General features: G+C 40.8%; 2 protein-coding genes across 3 annotated transcripts in view; one reads left to right on the top strand and one right to left on the bottom strand.

Annotated features, from left to right (window-relative positions):
* The window catches only part of ANO7 (anoctamin 7), a 51,669-nt gene extending 43,857 nt beyond the window's left edge, over window positions 1-7,812 (top strand). The window contains exons 20-23 of the mRNA XM_042459682.1: window positions 1,611-1,753; window positions 3,224-3,314; window positions 4,837-4,956; window positions 6,989-7,812. Of these exons, the coding sequence (XP_042315616.1) occupies window positions 1,611-1,753; window positions 3,224-3,314; window positions 4,837-4,956; window positions 6,989-7,048 (414 nt within the window). The 3' untranslated portion in view covers window positions 7,049-7,812. The remainder of the gene's footprint in view (window positions 1-1,610; window positions 1,754-3,223; window positions 3,315-4,836; window positions 4,957-6,988) is intronic.
* A 199-nt stretch (window positions 7,813-8,011) lies between these two features.
* Window positions 8,012-18,365, bottom strand: part of LOC121926590 (high density lipoprotein binding protein) — a 63,375-nt gene continuing 53,021 nt past the window's right edge. For both annotated transcript variants that reach the window (XM_042459680.1, XM_042459681.1), the window contains 8 exons: window positions 17,822-17,976; window positions 17,253-17,357; window positions 13,869-14,003; window positions 12,819-12,962; window positions 12,429-12,614; window positions 11,820-11,936; window positions 10,689-10,817; window positions 8,012-10,346 (listed from right to left, as the gene is read on the bottom strand). In XM_042459680.1, coding sequence (XP_042315614.1) covers window positions 10,260-10,346; window positions 10,689-10,817; window positions 11,820-11,936; window positions 12,429-12,614; window positions 12,819-12,962; window positions 13,869-14,003; window positions 17,253-17,357; window positions 17,822-17,976 — 1,058 coding nt within the window. In that variant the 3' untranslated portion in view covers window positions 8,012-10,259. The remainder of the gene's footprint in view (window positions 10,347-10,688; window positions 10,818-11,819; window positions 11,937-12,428; window positions 12,615-12,818; window positions 12,963-13,868; window positions 14,004-17,252; window positions 17,358-17,821; window positions 17,977-18,365) is intronic.

Below are 18,365 nucleotides of genomic sequence, written 5' to 3'. Positions count from 1 at the left end.
TCATCAGCCGTGCCTAGACTGTGGAATGACCTGTCGGGAGAGATTCAACAGCTTAACATGCTGTCTGAATTTAAAACAGTACTAAACCGCAATAGCATTTACATTTCTGTACTACTTGTCAGTGAACTCGGCACTCTCTAAGCAGTTTACAATCTATAATCCAATTGCCCCCAACAAGCTGAGTACTCATTTTACCGACCTATGAAAGGAGGGAAGGCTGAGTCAACCATATAGCCCTGGGATCGAACTCACAACCTTGTGGCTACAGTCCTGGCATTTAACCACTGCACCACCAGGGCTCCTTCTAAAGAATTATCTCTTCTGGCAGGTCTACCCAGTTGATCTTAAACTATGAATTTTAAACGGGGATATTTTAATTTTATGCTGGATGATTTTAATGTGCCTTACATTGTGTGTTTAAATGGTTTTTTATATATGTTGTTCCCTGTCTCAAGGGAAGAGGTGGGATGATGATGATAATATTTTTTTTAAAAAAAATTCAAAGTGGTCAGGCTGCAAGGCTATTGGGGAAAGGGCCAGCTTTGTTCTCCCCATCCTAAGAGTCTAAAGTCACTGGAAGCAAAAGGGTCAGGTGTAATTTTAGCTTAGATGTAGCAAATAACTGTTGGAATTAAGTCCTCTGTAAATTTTTAACTGACTTAATCAGTAGCTTGAATATCCCAACATCTGGGATACCCAACATTAAGGGCAGCCTACAATGCCAATTTAAAATTACCAAAGCAACAGTTAAGTTCCTATGGAGAAGGTAAGGAGCTGTACCTCACTAGCAAAGCAGATGGTTCCACACAAAAGGTCTGAGATCCTGTCCCTGGTGCCTCCAGCTTAGCATGGCAAATGCTCCTGTTTGAAACCCTGCTGGTCAGTGTAGACAAAAGGAGTGGGGAACAGGAAAATAGAGAACTATTGGTAAAAATCTGGATTGTTTGCTATACAGTACCAAGAAACTCTAGCTCAAACAAAAGCATCAATGAAAACATATCCCTCCCCAAGTTAGGTCACTGAGAAAATGTTTGGGGAAAACCAAAAGCATGTTTGTGCGAGAGGATTTGGACACTTGTTCTTGATACTGAGTACAATTCCTGGTCTGAGCATGTCCTCAGAGACAGTGTTTCTTAATTTTATCATATGTCCATCTACTTGAGTCACTTTTTTGCACCCAGTTCTGGATAATATAACCTCTCTAGTTTTAAAAAAGGCTCTAGCTTTAAAAAATAGAAAAAGAAAAAAAAGAAAGATCCCAGAAGTCTGAAGTGTATATCAACAAGGCTGTGCTAAATGGGTCAATGATCTCACCTAGTATAACAGGGTAGGAAATGTGCTGTCCTCCATTTATGGATGTTGAGCTGCAACTCCCAGCAGTTCTAGGGTGCAGAGCTGCTCTTAAGTAATGCTGGGAGATGCCATTCCAAAATATCTGGAGGACTGAATGATTCTCACATTATGGCATAAGGTGATTCATAGGCATGATGATGTCTGCCAAAGTGTAGTTTGTTTACTGTGCCAAGAGTTGGAACGAGACAGAAAAATTTGACTATGTCACTAAACAACACAGGAGAAAGAGAGCTTAAATTAGTTCCTCTTCCTTTCAGGCCTTCCTGATTGCCTTCACATCTGACTTTCTCCCTCGGTTATATTACCAATATACTACTAGCAGCGATCTACAGGGCTACATTGATTTCACCCTGGCCTATGCCCCTAAATCTTATGTTGCAGAGTACAATGTCACATGCAGGTAGGACATCTTGCTCTTTTCTTTGGGTGCCTGGCTGTTGCAGGATGTTGAGATGATTATTTCAAAGGCACAGTAGACATTGGGTCTCAAAAATAGCTTATAGGAAATAGATTGTATTTGAGGTACAAATAAGTTTCCTCACAAGATCAGATACTGTGGGAATTTGGGTTTGGTTTTTGGTCTAAGGGAAGATCTGATACTGTTGCATGTGGAATGGCACATTCCTGGGTGTGTCTGTGAAGTATGGGAACCAGCCCTTGTGTGCAAAGTGGCTTACTGTAACACTGAGGTTGAGGTCCACCAAGAAGCTTTAGTTTAATACAATGATATTTGTACTCTATATGTGGCAATTGAATACAGTGACATCTGCTGTCCCACTCTATGTGTTTACTTTGTGGCAAATCCCAAATATATTCAGTGGGCCTTAGAACTGCAGTCATGAAAACTAAAATATTTGGCTTCTTGTGTTGCTCATAAGAAAGTGGACAGCTGATGTTATTGCAACATATTTACTGAGGCTGCATCCACACTGCAGAAATAATCCATTTTAACTGCTATGACCCAATGCTATGGAATTATGGGAATTAAACCCTACATGGCTTGGGCCCGGGTTACTTACGGGAACTCATCTCCCCATACAATCCACCCCGCACTCTTAGAACAAGTGGGAAGAACCTGTTGGAGGTGCCATCATCCAAACATGTTTCCACTTCCCAAAAAGCTTTCAGTATAGCTGCTCCTAGACTATGGAACGGACTCCCAGAGGAGACTCGCCTTGTTACATCCTTGGAGATTTTCAAGAAGGCGGTAAAGACAGAGCTCTTCTGCCGCACATATCCTCCTGACCTTTTATGAAGACCATTGGTACGGACTGAGAGCACCTGACCCCATGATTGACCCCGTGATTGATTGATGATTGATGTTTTATGTTTTTAGCTGTGGTTTTAATTGTAATTAATGTTGTAATATTACAAGTGTTTTTAACTCTGTTGTGATCCCACCTCGATCCATTGGGAGAGGCAGGAAGATACAAATAAAAACTATTATTATTATTATTATTATTATTATTATTATTATAGTTTTTTGAGACATTTTACCTTCTCTGTCAGAGAGCTCTGGGGCCACAACAAATTAGTTCTCAGCCTTCCATAGCATTGAGCCATGGCAGTTAAAAGTGGTGTCAAAGTGGGTTATTTCTGTAGTGTGGATGTAGCCATAGTCTGTGATAATTCAGCTAAAGGGTGAAAGCTAAATTCAGTGATGGCATATAGGAAGACATGGAAAGAGACAACCACAAATGGTGGTCGTCTGCCACTATAAAGTCTTTAAAGTGTCCAATAAGACTGTAGTTGTTTTTGCTGCAAAAAACCTCAACAGGAAGTTTTAATTTGGTCCTGGAAATGTGAATGTTGTGCTTATCACTTGATGGCTATTTAGCATACTTTTAGAAACCATATTTTCCCTTCACAGATACCGAGCCTACCGAGAACAAAGTGGCAGATATTCACTTGCCTACTGGAATCTACTGGCAATTCGTCTTGGTTTCATAATTGTATTTGAGGTACGTTTCCCTCCAAATGTCTTCACATTGTTTTTCTCTATTAATTACATTCTAGAGTCCCTATTTTCATCTACCTAAATGGTTAAATTTTAGTCCTGCTTGAGACTGAATTTCCGGTATAAGTGTCCTTTGGTCCTCCAGATGTTTTGGCTTACTATTCCCATCAGTATCACTCATCATGGCCAGTGACATAGCATTATGGGAATTGTCGTTCAAAACATCTGGAAATCCAATGTTCCATCTCTGTAATGTGTGTTAGGAAGCAAGTGTGAAAAGAGTGCTTACTGGTTTTGAAAGAACACTGAACTCATCTTTTTATTGCATCATTATTGCTTGCTGCCTCACTTGTCTCAAGCTTTTTCATTCATTTAAAAACACCCTTACTTTGCAGTAAATGACATTTTCATTTGCTAATTTATATTAACTCACCCAAATGCTATCATATAACCAAATCTGATGTGATATTACTGTTACTCTGTTAAGAATTAGTCTAATAACAATGTAGGCAGTTAGGATTGTGAAGACTTTATTTTACAGTGCCACTGCACTGATGCCAGGAATGGGTGGATTGGTATGTGCGGCATAAATTTAACATAGAGGGAGAATTCAAAGATATAGCCATTTTAGTCTGCAGAATCAGTATGTAGAGAGATCTTGTAACACCTTTGAGGCTAACTAAAGAAAGAAGTTGGCAGCATGAGCTTCCATAAACTTAAGTCGACTTCCATCTGAGGAAGTAGGACTCTTAAGAACAGAGCCATGGGGTGTGCAGTCCCCCCCACAATTTTTGGCTAAAGACCACATTTCCTTGCAGGGTGAATTTGTTGTAGGCAATATTATTATTGTTTTATTATATTTATATCCTGTTTTCTCCCAAAAAACACAGCTCACAGTTTAAAAGAACAGTACAATTAAAAACAGAGCATTAAAATAAAATTAAACTATTACAGTTTTTAAACACTTCACACATTGCATAACCCTGGGATTGACACCTGTCCAAAAAGGAGACTCAAATATCAATGTGAGCTCTCGGGAATTATGTATTAGCTCAAAAGTAGCAAAGCTTAATGGCCAGATTACTTAGCTAAGGACCCAATCCCTATGTATACCAAGTTCAGAGACACGAAGAATTCCAGAGGCAGGTTTCTAACCAAATAATGAGTTTTATTTTAAAAGGGGAAAGCCAACAATAATACACCACTTGCAACCCCACATGCTCACAAGGGCTAAGAAATTCAGAGATGTTACATTGGAACAGAGTAAGCTGAACTATATTTGATGCATGGATTCCCCTCTTTTGGTACTTTGAAGTCCTGAGTTAGTCAGATAAAACTACCCATCTTTCTACTGGAAACTTTATTATAATCATCAATGGGAAAGGTGCAATAATAGGGGTAGTACATAGAGCAGCTTTCTGCGCTCCCCATTTGCATCCTCACAGTTGAATTGCATGGTCCTGCACTGACCTGCTATGAGTCAGGGTAAAGCAAAACATTGTCACTCTTTTTTCTTTTCCTCCCAGCATGTAGTTTTCTTCATTGCACGCATGATAGATATGATGGTGCCTGACATCCCAGAAGTGGTGGAAATAAAAGTGAAGCGAGAACAATATCTAGCAAAACAAGCTCTGGCTGAAAATAAGGTAAAGAATTCAGATGCCTGCCTAACAACATCACTGGTCCTTATTTTTATGATTACTAATCTTTATTTATCTGGCTTCATGGGAAGTGGGGACAGTTCTTTGTAAACACCCAGGTGAAGTAGCAATGTTGACTACAGTACTAGATGACAGAGAAGCTAAGCCCTTTTTCAGTGGCCTGTTTTCCTCCCCTTTGTGAAGAGCTTGACAGCCTGGTTGGAAAGACTTCATTTTTGTGCCTGTTTAATCTACAGGTGGGATTTAATACAGCAGCTTCTTCAAAGCTGCAACATGCTAAGTACACTGGTGTCCTTCAGTTGCCTATTTTTGATCTGACATTTGAGTTTCCTTCCATTGGTCTTCAGGGAACTGAAGTGATTACAGCCACACAATGAATTATGGAAGATGATAAAGAAAATCTTAATGTTCAGACAGAAAAAACAGAATTTCTATTTCCATTGTATTCTTCTTACTCAACAGCCTTGTTCTATCTCATTTGATATTGCACCGCACTACATTTACAATTTTCTTAGAACTATCCACTTTAATCATTGCTCTTGGAGGTACTTTTGGGGAGGATCTGGTAAGCACCAAGAAGTAGGAATGTTAGGTTAAAAGAGCAGTTTAAAGCTTTTTTCTTTTTCTTTTGATACCTTTCTGGAAAATGATTGAAACATGAACGGAAGCATTCTTTCCTGGGATGCTGCTGAATACATTATAGGTTTTGTAACTAGTCTATGCATCAGTATCTATGGCCCATTACAGACCACCCAAAAGGGGCGGTCTCGGGCCGCTGCCGGTTGCAGCGCAGAGGAGTCGCAGCAGCCAAACCGCACGACTCCTCCGCGCTGCAAAGGAGTGTGAAAATCGCGCTCCTTCCGGCAACCCGGAAGAGACGCCACAAGTGCCAAAGCGCGCACTCGCGGCATCACTTCCGCCGCGTGATGTGCGGACGCAGAGTGTCCGTTACGTCAAAATGGCGGCGGCCGTGTGGAATGGCCGCTGCCATTTGTTACGGACTCTGTCCATAACAAGGTAAGGGGCGTCTAGAAGAGATGTCGCTTTTTCAAACTGGGACGTCCTGAGGACGTCCAAAATGGCGGTCTGTAACCCGCCTATGTTGACAAATTAAGGACTCTGTAATGTTACTTATACACATGTGTTAAGCAATTTCCCACATTCTGCATGAGATAACACCACTGCAAAGTTATAGTACTCACTTTTCTTAGTGCTACGGTTCCAAGTTTGAATTGTTTTATCAGTCAATTGATGTTTTGACTTACTAACTGGGAAAAGACAAACAGAAGCCAGCATCCTCTTAGTCACTTATGTTGTAATGTAGAATTAGGACATCTCAAGTGCTTCATTTTCTCATTTGCAACCTTTGCACTGCAATTACCCTGAAGACCCACCTTAAAACCCAGTCAGACATGCAGAGCATCTAAAATCTGTGCTGCTCCTGAATGAGGTGCTCCAGGATGTTGTGACTAGTTCCTCCCACCAGCAAGCAACACTGCAAGAAGCAGAAGTAGGGACCTTTCCCAACTCTTCATCAAAAGCATCATTCATTGCTGGGATGAGGGCTGGCCATGTCTTCCTGCAGAACAATTTAGCAGCACCACAGACCTCCATCTTTACAGATAGCTGACGGAAGCTATGACATTGTGGCTATAAGTTTGATGCAGAATCTCTTCCTATAACTTCAAGTGAAGGACATTTTTTGGTACCAATGTTAAAATTCAAATAAGAATTTTCAAAATGAAAATAAACTATTGCATGACCCCTCACATCCAGGGACAGTACTGGATGCAACCTAGCTGTCACAACACTTAGTGGAGGATGATCCAAATGTCTGTGATTCCCCCCTCCAATTCCATTAGCTAAAACTAACAGTAGCAGATATGACGGCATCATACTATTCAGCTTCCCACTTTCACCAAACTTTGATACAGATTTGTCATAAACATCCAGGTGGTATGAATGGTAAAAGCAACTTACTGTACATGTCTAAACTTTAATCGTTCTCTTGAAACAGGCCCTCATTGAGGTGATAGATGTGAGAAATCCAACCCCTCTGGCAGAAAAGGCACCATAGTGGAAAACTCAAGAATCAGACAAGGTGACTACAATTTGTCCTGGCCAGTTTGTGAAGTTTTAAAGAAGCAGGCTTCATGGGTGGAAGACAAAGCAGTGGCCCAGCTTTTAATTTCCCATACTGTAGAACTATACTGAAAACTTTTGGGAATTTGCCCTTGGGAATTATACCTGTCTTCCAGTCAATGTAGCTTCCAAAAAGTCTTTGTGAAGAAAAGTTGTGTGGTAGTGGAAGTACAAAACAAACTGTGACAGCAGATTAAACCAACCAGCCCAGCAGCCAAGTTTTCAGTTGCTCTTTTAAGTGAAGAGATTTTAGTGTTTCCCCCACTCTTTCACTACCACCAAATGAAGAAGTACTTCCATAACTATAAAAGTGTCTAAGTCTATCAGAAAGAATGGATTAGGACTGTGCTCTTCTCCTATTTGTTGTGGGGGGGGGGGGGAAATCCTGTGAAACATCAGGCAAGACTTTTCCAAAGAGTGAGAGCTGTTATCATAACCCTACCACATTTGAAAATGAACTAAGTGCAGATTATTGTGTAGTCTTCTTAGCATGTGAGGATAAGCTTAATATAGATTACTGACTAAGAAGAGGGCAATTGTGAGATGGCTTGTGCTCAGCTACATAAGGTACCTGTTCTTCCCTTCCCCCTGCAAAAACAATACAGGACTGTAATTATGTTTAGTGCATCCATCTGGAGTTTACTAGTAATGTGACCCATGTCACACGGATCTTAATCATGCCTGAAGAATCCCCCCCCCCCCAAAAAACCTCACCACAAATGGACAGAGCCTGTTAATTTGAACTGCTGACGTAAAGTATACTGTAAGTTGCTTGACTAGAGTTTGGAAAGGACTTAGAAACATCAGAATTAACAGCTCAATTTCATTAGAAAGTAGGCATCTTGAAATGTATTTTTAAAATAAAAAATGAAGCATACACAAAATAAAGAGAACCGAATGAAAGCTGTTTCAGATTTTATTTTTGAGAATTTATAAAATTCCAGTGTCATCCATACTCATGAGCCTTTATACATGTTTTGCATATAATCTCCAAATTCCAAAGTTAAGGCCAAGGGATCATTGCCATGGAAACATAATATGGAAGACATTAAGAGGACATGGAGCACACCTCCACAGAGCATCTGCTGCACACTACGAGGGACAGAGGGGGAGGGAATACTCTCAACAGTTTGAACAAATGGCAGGGTTTGAGCCATGCTCAACGGCAGTTCAAGCCTAAAACACACGTGCAAGTGATGTGTGACATTCAGACACCAGGTACCACTGGCAAGACATTGCACACTACTACCCTGTTTCATTCTCTTGCTCAGGTGGTGATAGGGCTCATCCTGGCCCTACATGGAATTACCTAGAGAAATAATTTCTCCCTCTTCACTCAGACTCACTTGAAACGAGAGGCTTTTCCTTCCTGTCAGGCAAGTGAGTGCTCTAGAAAGACAAGAGCTTTGCAGACCTTTCCCCAGTATGCACTATGGGGCATAAGTGAACCCGGGGCTAGGATGCTAGCTAATGGCTCAGAAAAGCTCTTGGGGGGGGGGAGAGAGGAAGGGGTAGACAGAGCAGAGTTGGCACCAAAGCCAGCACCTTCAGCAGAAAAAGATAGATAACCATGTAATGGCTGGAAGAGCAGCTTTAAAATACAAGTAACCTTGTATCAGTTTTATGGCAGCAGCTAGAAAGCAGCAACGACTGCTGCTAAGACAACAGGACAAGACACTTGCTGTTACACTACAAGAAGGCTTTTACAGAATGTAGTAAATCATGAGTTGAGGAACCTTCAACCTGCCTTATATTTTGGACTACAACCCCCATTTTATGTTTTACCATGGGTCAAGCTGGCTGGGATTTTCGAGAGCTGAAAGTTCAAAACATCAGGAGGGCCAAAGGTTCCCCATTCCTGAACTAAGTCTTCTCCCCTCCCTCCAAGAGAGGCTTCATTTTTAAGACTGAACTGCAATCAGCTTCTTCCATTTAAGTGAGAGCCACTCCTTGCCTGCCTCCCTCTGAGGCCTAACCTTTGTCACATAAGACTATAGGTCAAATCATGTGGCAGCGATTAAGACCATCTTTGTTAGAGGGGATATTTGATACCCTAGATCCTGTCTAAAGCCACACATACATTCCTCTTCTTGGAGAGGAACAATATTCATGATAACAGGAAGCAAGAGGGGCTGTCTGAAGAAGCAGGCCACTGTCATACTGGCTTGAGGTAGAAAGAAGGCAATAGTAAAAAGCAAAAGACACACCCTAATCCTGGTACTTAAATGCCATCACAATCAAGCTGGGGCGGGCATTGTGCCCTCTTATCACTAAGCTAATCACCCACCATCTGTAGCTACCATGGCACTTTTGGTTGAACCAAGTTCTGTGAAACCCCATAATACTGTCAGCTTTCTGGCTAAGCTCAGCCATACTACTGTTGGGAAGGAAGAACGAAAAAGTGATGTGGGAGAACACTGGTGATGAGCTCCAATCCGACACTCACACTGACAAGGGAAGAATTTTGGTACACTTGGTGCTGCAGACTAGCGTAGCCAAGGCCCTGTCAATGCTTTCTGGGGCTTCCAGCTACTGGGTTAAACCTCCCTCTCTACCCATTCATTCTGGTCAATTTCATCTCCACTCCAATAGCAGTATTAGATTTCACATGGAGGGAGGGCAGATGGCAGTTGAAAGGGAGAAAAATGATTGCACTCTATAAAGGTAAGGCCTTGGAGAAACAGGAAAGGAGGGGAAAGAGCAAATATTTTGGCTTTGTAGAAAGTCAAGGAAATGTGTTTCCTGAGGTTGAGAAACAGGAAGTAGATTCCTAGCTGCATGGAGATCTCCTAATGGAGGCTAGAGTGCTTTGTACGATGTACATGGGGATGTTTGGTTACAACACCATGGCCAATGTGAAGTAAGAAGTTGAAATTTGGAACGGAAAAAACAAATGTATGTATTTCAGGTAGGAATCAACATTGAAAGTTTCTTCCAGGGAAAGGAGAAAGAAAAAAAGTCAAACTGAAGCAAAGTGAGGCCTAAGCACAGGAACAGTAGAGAACCTCAAGAAGGGTAGCACTCTAGTTTCATTAAGAGACCCCCCCCCCCCCAAGGGCAATCTGCATTAGATCCAGCCATGAGGTCAGAATTCAGAAAGGAAACCTTGTGGCAGGTGGCTGGACAAGATTGCTGTTTCCCAGCCATTACCGCTTGGGACCCCAAGGTAGAGTCTTGGGAGCCACCTGAGCTCCAAAGCTTGGAAAATCTTCAGAACTACTCATGTCAGGAGCCTGCAGGAAAACAATTGGAAAAGTCAAACTTAACAGAAAACCTACATACAACATCAGTGAACATATATACAAAGAGGAATGTACTATCTCTAGAAATCAATTTGTTACCTGGCCACAAATACACAAATAACTCACAGTAGTAGTTCACTCACTATTTTGCTATTGTGGAGTGCAAACTTTCCCACTGCAGAAGTCCACTTGCAGTGACCCCAAATTTCAGTGGGCAAGAAGGGAATCCCTAAAACTCCCTGTCCTTGTTTGTTTAGATGGGCACATCCCAAGGGCATGTCTAGTCCCCAACCTGTTTTGGTATAAGTAGCAGCTTCAGAAAGCCAGACATACCTTCTCGGTGTTGCCTGCTGTCCAAGGGGCATCTCTCACCACAAATCCCTTTGATGCAGCCTTAGCTTCCTCGTGAGCTGGTGGTTTCATATAGACTTGCATTGCTTCATTGTCTACTACATCAGCCAGCTGCAACACAGAGAAATATAAACCAATTAGCGATGCATATCTCAGCACAACCATCTTTTCTTATTCTCCAACAAGGGTGGGGAGCTGGAACAGCATCTTTTAGGATACTCATATCCAGAGTAGGAAAGAATGGAAGAGGAAGTTGAAACATTCTATTTACAACCCTCACTGGACAATGAAGCTGACCTCTGTGTATCTTGCATCACCCAATGTAAAATTAAGGCTAATTCAGCAAAAATTGTATCAATAGTGCTGAATGCCTCTGTAGTTTGGCAGTCTTGGACTGTGGGTGTCTCATGACTTCACGTGATATGGTCATGCCTAGTGGTTGGATGGAAGCTCTCATCTGTACTGGATGAGCTGACTGCCTTGAGAAATTTAAATATCCTCTGTCATTATCTTGTGACACATCTCAAGAAATCTTGGGATTGGCACACCAAGCTACACACACACAATACCTATAACTTGCTAATACAGGCTGAGTTTTCCTTATCCAGAATTCTGAAATTCAAAATATTCCAAAATCCAAAATTGTGCACATGGGTGGCTGAGATAATGATATCTTTGCTTTCTGATCAATCAATGTACACAAACTTTGTTTCATGTGTAATTTTTCTTAAAATTGCATATAAAATTACCTTCAAGCTATATGTATAAGGTATATTTAAAAAAAATGAATTTCATGTTTAGACTTGGGTCCCCTCTCCAAGATAGTTCATTATGTATAAGCAAATATTCCAAACTCAAAAGCTCCAAAATTCAAAACACGTCTGGTTCCAAGCATTTCAGATAAGGGAGACTCAACCTGTACTAAATTCAGATGACAGGACTATGTAATAATATCACTTGGTGTCTTGGAACTCCTGCTCCTTTTTCTTACCATCCTTCATTTTCTGTTGCTTGTTTCTCCTTGCTTTTATTGCTTCTAAACTATTTATATCTTTGTACTTAGGAAATCCAACCCTTGTGAGGATATTAAGACACACTGAGTATGACACTCACATATTCTTCCTCCAGGTTCAAGATATGGTCAATGGCTTCATCCACATTGTCAGGGAGTCCAGTAACAGTCACACAGTTTGGATCAGCAGCTCCACTCTGGGGGAAACGGATATCCACCTGGAAAGGTAAGTTTTAGGAAAATTTCAGAACTGGTGGCAAAGAGATCTTTGCTTGTCTCATATTCATTTTACTCTGTGTTCTATACATAGAGAGATTATGAAGGCAATCACCTGGTTTGGTTTGACTTGATTCCCATATAAAGGAAGGCCTGTTCATATTTGCAGACACCTAAGTCAATTAATCAAGTAGCATCCTATTTACTGTGTAAGAATCAAGCAGAAACCTTGGTCTACACTGAGTGATTAAGTTGAATCATCAGGTACTGTAAGTAAGGATGGAAGGACAGTATGCTTCTCTTCATTCTAGGATCACAAATATATCTCAATCCTTTCTTTTTTGGCCACTCTTTGTACAACCAGCTCAGGGCTAGGATTTCTTGCATTCTTTCATTTAAATAAAGCAAAACCTGCATTAGTGGTATCATTAAAATTGAATGCATCCAGCTTTCATTATTTACCAGACAGTACACACATTTCACTTTTCACTTACCTTAAATTCATCCATGATTCTGCGGATGGTTTTCCCACGTGCTCCAATAATGCGAGCATGAACACGATGATCCAGAGTGATGTCTTCAGAGACCATTTGCTCCAGTTCACCAACAATCTTCATGATGGCATCTCGAGCAGATTCAGTATTCTTCTCATAGCCTGTGATGGTGATCTGATCCTGGGCCTGAATAGGAAGTCTGATTAATTAGGGCCAAGTTTCTCAAAGCCAGAACACATGCCTCTTTGATAAATAATGATGACTGACAGAGGAGGCAACATAAGAAACAGCAGATGGCACTGATTTATTTGTATGCTGCTCTAAGAGAAGCCATTATCCATTGTGTGGATAACATGCCACTACACCACCACCCCTCCAACAGTCACTCACCTGGGATTCATCGTCCTTATCAGGAAACTGTATGGTCACATCATGCTCTGTGCGAATCTGAGTGATTACAGTCCCTTTCCTGCCAATGATTTTTGGGTGGTGTCTGGGATCCACAGTAACGGTCAACTTAAAGTTCCGCAAAGCCTAGAATCACCAAGAGGAATATGTTTAATGATCTACACAACCACTGCTCTGATAAGAATTTATATTGACAAAAATTAATTCCAGGTATCTAAAAGGTGAATTCTCAGATGATTTATTTCTGAAGTACTATCTGGACTTAAATGAGCCTGCTAACCTTAGCTATGAAGCCCTGTTCGGGTGCCACAAGACAAAGGGCCTTTGCTCTGGTAGCCCCATCTCTATGGAATGTTTTAGCATTGTTGGCTGTTTTTAACCAACAAGCTTAAAAGACCTGCATGTTTAGTTTGCTTTTAAATGAATAAATGCTAATCTTTAGTTTATAAGCAGGTTTTTAAAAAACAGTTTTACTATTAGTTTTTTGTAGGTTTTTCGGGCTATGTGGCCATGTTCTAGAAGAGTTTATTCCTGATGTTTCACCAGCATCTGTGGCTGGCATCTTCAGAGAATGCTGGCATGGAAGAGATAACAATAGTTTTACTATCATAATAGTTTTACTATTATTTTGAAAAGACAGTATGTTTCCTACAGTTGTTTTCTATTTTGTTGTTTATAATTTACCCTGTAAATTATCTTGACAAAGCACTGCCTTAAACGGCAGTATACAAACATTCTAAAACGCTCATTTCTACCACTCACAGAGATGCACTTTGTGTCTCTTACACAACATAAGGGATTTTGATCATGTTCTGTCAAGAGAGGTAGCATTAAGACAAAGTTTATATAGCACAAATCCTTTACCTGTTCAGAATCTCCATTCCATTCTCCATCATCAGGACCTAAAACACTGCCTACACTGCCCACTTAAAGCTGCTGCTAAGACTCTAGAGCCTTTCATCTGGCAGCATCTTTAACATTGCAGCTGGGGAAGGATGTCAAAATTCATAGTGGTGACAGCACAATACATACCCGGTCTTCTTGTTCAGCTTGCAGCTCCTTCACTCTCTCTAGAAGTCTGGCCTTGGCACGGTCAAGATTAGCAGCAAGCCCACTTATAGAGATGATGTCAGATTGTAGCTCTGGAGCAGGGACTTGGATATTGACCTAAAAAATCCAAGCAAGTAACCAACCATGACTTTAAGACTAGCCAACCTGTCAGATTTTTTAAAATTAAAATTTATTAATACATTCTAAAACAAAACATGACAACAAACAGTACACCAAAACAATAATAAATACAGGCAATAACCCAGATAAGGCCCTGAAAATTATAGATAAAAGGTGTATGTATTCAGAGATCCTGTCAGATTTTAAAATCAATTCCTGTTTCTAGACTTTAGGAGAGCGGATTTCACTAAATTTAGAGAAGTATTGAGGGCAATCCCGTGGTATGGAATACTAAAAGATAAGGGAGTTCAGGGTGGATAGGAGTTTCTCAAAAGGGAGATACTGAAGGCACAATTTCAAACAGTTCCAGTGAGAAAGAAAAATGGGAGGTGTCTCAAGAAACCAGGATGGATGACTAAGGAACTTTCAACTGAGCTAAGTTTGAAACGGAACATGTATAAGAAAAGGAAAAGGAGGGAAATCACAAAAAAGAAATTCAAAGAAATAGCAGGAATGTGTAGGGGTAAAGTCAGAAAAGCTAAAGCGCAGAATTAACTCAGGCTTGCTAGAGAGGTTAAGAACAATAAAAAGGGCTTTTTTGGATATGTCCACAGCAAAAGGAAGAAGGCAATGGTAGGGCCACTGCGTGGAGAAGATGGCAAAATGCTAACAAAAGACAGAGAAAAGGCAGAATTACTCAACACCTTCTTTGTCTCAGTCTTCTCAGAAAAGGAAAAGACTACTCAACCTGAGGATAATGGAGCAGAGGACAGAATAGGGGAATTTCAGCACAGAATAAGTAAAGAGATAGTACAGGAATATCTTGGTAATCTAAATGAATTTAAGTCTCCAGGACCAGATGAATTACTTCCAAGGGTATTAAAAGAACTGGCAAATATAATATCGGAGCCATTGGCAATAATCTTTGAAAACTCCTGGCGAACAGGAGAAGTGCCAGCAGACTGGAGGAGGGCAAACGTTGTCCCCATCTTCAAAAAGGGGGAAAAAAGAGGATCCTAAAAATTATCATCCAGTTAGTCTGACATCAGTACCAGGAGAGATTCTGGAGCAGATTACTAAACAGAGAGTCTGTGAACATCTAGAAAGCAATGCCATAATCACAAAAAGTCAACATGGGTTTCAGAGAAAGAAGTTATGCTATACAAATCTGATATCTTTCTTTGATAAAATTACCAGCTTGGTAGATGAAGGGAATACTGTGGATATAGTATATCTTGATTTCAGTAAGGCCTTTGACAAGGTTTCCCATGACATTCTTGCAAACAAGCTTGTAAAACGTGGGTTAGATAAGGTAACTGTGACATGAATTTGTAATTGGTTGACTGGCCGAACCCAAAGGGTGCTCAACAATAGCTCCTTTTCATCTTGGAGAGAAGTGACCAGTGGGGTCCCACAGGGCTCTGTCCTGAGGCCAGTATTATTCAACATCTTTATCAATGACCTGGATGACAGAATTGGAAGCATATTTATCAAATTTGCAGATGACGCCAAATTAGGAGGAATAGTTAATACCCCAGAGGACAGGAACAAAATTCAAAATGACCTGAATAGACTAGAAAGCTGGGTCAAAACTAACAAAATGGAATTCAACACGGAGAAATGTAAGGTACTGCACTTAGGGCAGAAAAATGAAATGCAGAGATATAGGATGAGGGACACCTGTCTGAACGAGACTACGTGTGAAAGGGATCTAGGAGTCCAAGTAGACCACAAATTGAATATGACTCAACAGTGTGATGCGGCAGCTAAAAAGGCCAATGCAATTTTAGGCTGCATCAATAAAAGTATAGAGTCTAGATCAAGAGAAGTAACAGTGCCACTATATTCTGCTTTGGTCAGGCCCCACCTGGAATATTGTATCCGGTTCTGGGCACCACAATTCAAAAAGGATGTGGAGAAACTGGAGCGTGTCCAAAGGAGGGCGACTAAAATGGTGAAGGGTCTGGAAACCATGTCCTATGAGGACTGACTTAGGGATCTGGGGATGTTTAGCCTGGGGAAAAGAAGGTTAAGAGGTGATATGATAGCCCTGTTTAAATATTTGAAGGGATGTCATATTGAGGAGGGAGCAAGCTTGTCTTCTGCTGCTCCAGAGAACAGGACCCGGAGCAATGGATGCAAGCTGCAGATTCAATAATAATAATAATAGTAATTTTTATTTTTACCCCGCCTTTCCAAATGCATGATCAAGGCGGCTTACAAGACAAAGAATAATAAAATACAGTTAAAAACATCACAATATAAAAGTTTAAAAACATCATTACAAGGGGTATGAACGGGAATCTATACAAATCGCAATTCACCAGGGGCAAGAAAAAAACAATGTTTGCACTAGTCCGTGGTCGAAAAACAAAAAACAAGGAGCAGAGAAGAAGCACTATTACCTAAAGTGAAAAAGCCAGATTCAACCCCAACATTAGGAGGAACTTCCTGACAGTAAGGGCTGGTCGACAGTGGAACACACTCCCTGGGAGTATGGTGGAGTGTCCTTCTCTGGAGGTCTTTAAGCAGAGGCTGGATGGCCATCTGTCAGGGATGCTTTGATTGAGAGTTCCTACATGACGGGGGGTTGAACTGGATGGCCCTTGTGGTCTCTTCCAACTCTACGATTCTATGATTCTATGAACTACAGCACTCACTGTCTCCATTTCTTCAAAGAACTGGTTCTCCCAAGTGTTTAAGAAAACAAAACAAATTAACTTGAAACATCATGACTATATTTACGTTGCCTACTCCTCCACAACACAAAATATGATAGAAAATGAACTACCGTGCGCCCGCAATCATACGCAACTTTCAGCTTATGCTGAAAGCCATGCGATAGAACAGGTAATAGCATTTGTGCCCATGGTGCCGCACCCCATACATGAGCCCCATTGTTTTCAATGGGGTTCAAGTATACATGATATCTGCCTTACGCGGGTGGGTGGGTGGGGTCCGGAATGGATCCCCCATGTAAGGAACGAGTGCCCTGTATATTGAAGGATGTTACTGCACAACTGATTGATTTGCAACCACATGGCAAGAAAATTGTTTTTTATATTGTTTCAACTGTTTTGCCAGGTTCTGGATAAGTGGGAAGAGGAGCAGTTCTCTGGCTCTCAGTTAATTCATAAGCCAGGCATCTACTGGCAAATCTCATTTTTCTTGCAAGTAGAACAAAAATGAACAATCCATGAGGTCTCCAAAGTCTAAAGAAAAACAAGACACCAATAGCCTGCTCACCTCAAACTCATCCATCATTTTCCGGATTCCAACACCCTTCTGACCAATGATGAAACGATGAAGGTCAAAAGGAACTTCCACTTCAATAGTCACTGGAACCAAAGCCTGAAATTAATGTGTTAAAGTTACATAAAGCACAGAAACTATATCCAGAGTAATCAGTCTGTAAACACTGTTGTAGTTTCACTTAATCTGAAGTGCATCAAATAACTTGTGAATAAATTCTCATCCCTAGTCAAATGGGAAAACAAACAGCTTCATTTATATACCACTTTATACTGAACTAACAGTATCTAAGCGGTTTACAACTGTAAGCTAACTGCCCCCAATAAGCTAGGTACTCAGCTAACAAACCAAAAGTGCCAGGAAAATAGTATGTGCACATATTACATAATACACTTCATAAATCTCATACCCCAGTGGTTCAGTATTTCATCACAGTGCTTCTACACAACTTCAAATTCTGTTTCTTTTCTGCCACACTGCCCAGTAAACAAAGCAAGTAACATTTTCCAGCACATGGCTAGCACCCTAAGATTCTAAAGATACTCAGCATCAATCTTACTTACATGTAAGGCCTCTTTTGCTGCCTCACATTTCTCTCGACGACCAGAGATGATGATGGTGTCACATTTTTTTGGAGAGCCAGGATCACCTTCTTTGTATTCTTTTCCTTCACTGCTTTCCTTGCCGTTCTCCTGGGCTACCAGCTCAGCAGAAGGAACTGTGGTTACAGAAAAGGAAATGAAATAAGTGTGCACCCAGCTAGCCCTGAGATTCTCACCTATTGTGGAACTTGCAGTACATGAATACTGCATGAAAGCACAGACTGTAAAATTCCAGTCTCCAATATATGATTGCAAAGCCATGTCTAGAATGTACACCATTGTTATCCCCTATTAAAAACACAATAGACAACTTCCATGCTGCACCCAAGTCTCTTTGGTTTCCCAAAATGGTATCTGGGCCACCAATTCATGAACAGTAGGCTTAAGCAGTAACAATCTAAGTGGTATTCAGGAACTAAAAAGAGTTACCCATTAAATAATCAGTTTCCAACTTGTTTTTGGATAGAAATATTTGAAGAGGTAAAGAAGCAATGTGGATCTGACA

Source organism: Sceloporus undulatus, chromosome 3 (assembly GCF_019175285.1).
Source record: "Sceloporus undulatus isolate JIND9_A2432 ecotype Alabama chromosome 3, SceUnd_v1.1, whole genome shotgun sequence".
NCBI lineage: Eukaryota > Metazoa > Chordata > Lepidosauria > Squamata > Phrynosomatidae > Sceloporus > Sceloporus undulatus.
The sequence above is the reverse complement of the archived record's forward strand: the minus strand, read 5'-3'. Positions and strand labels throughout refer to the sequence as shown.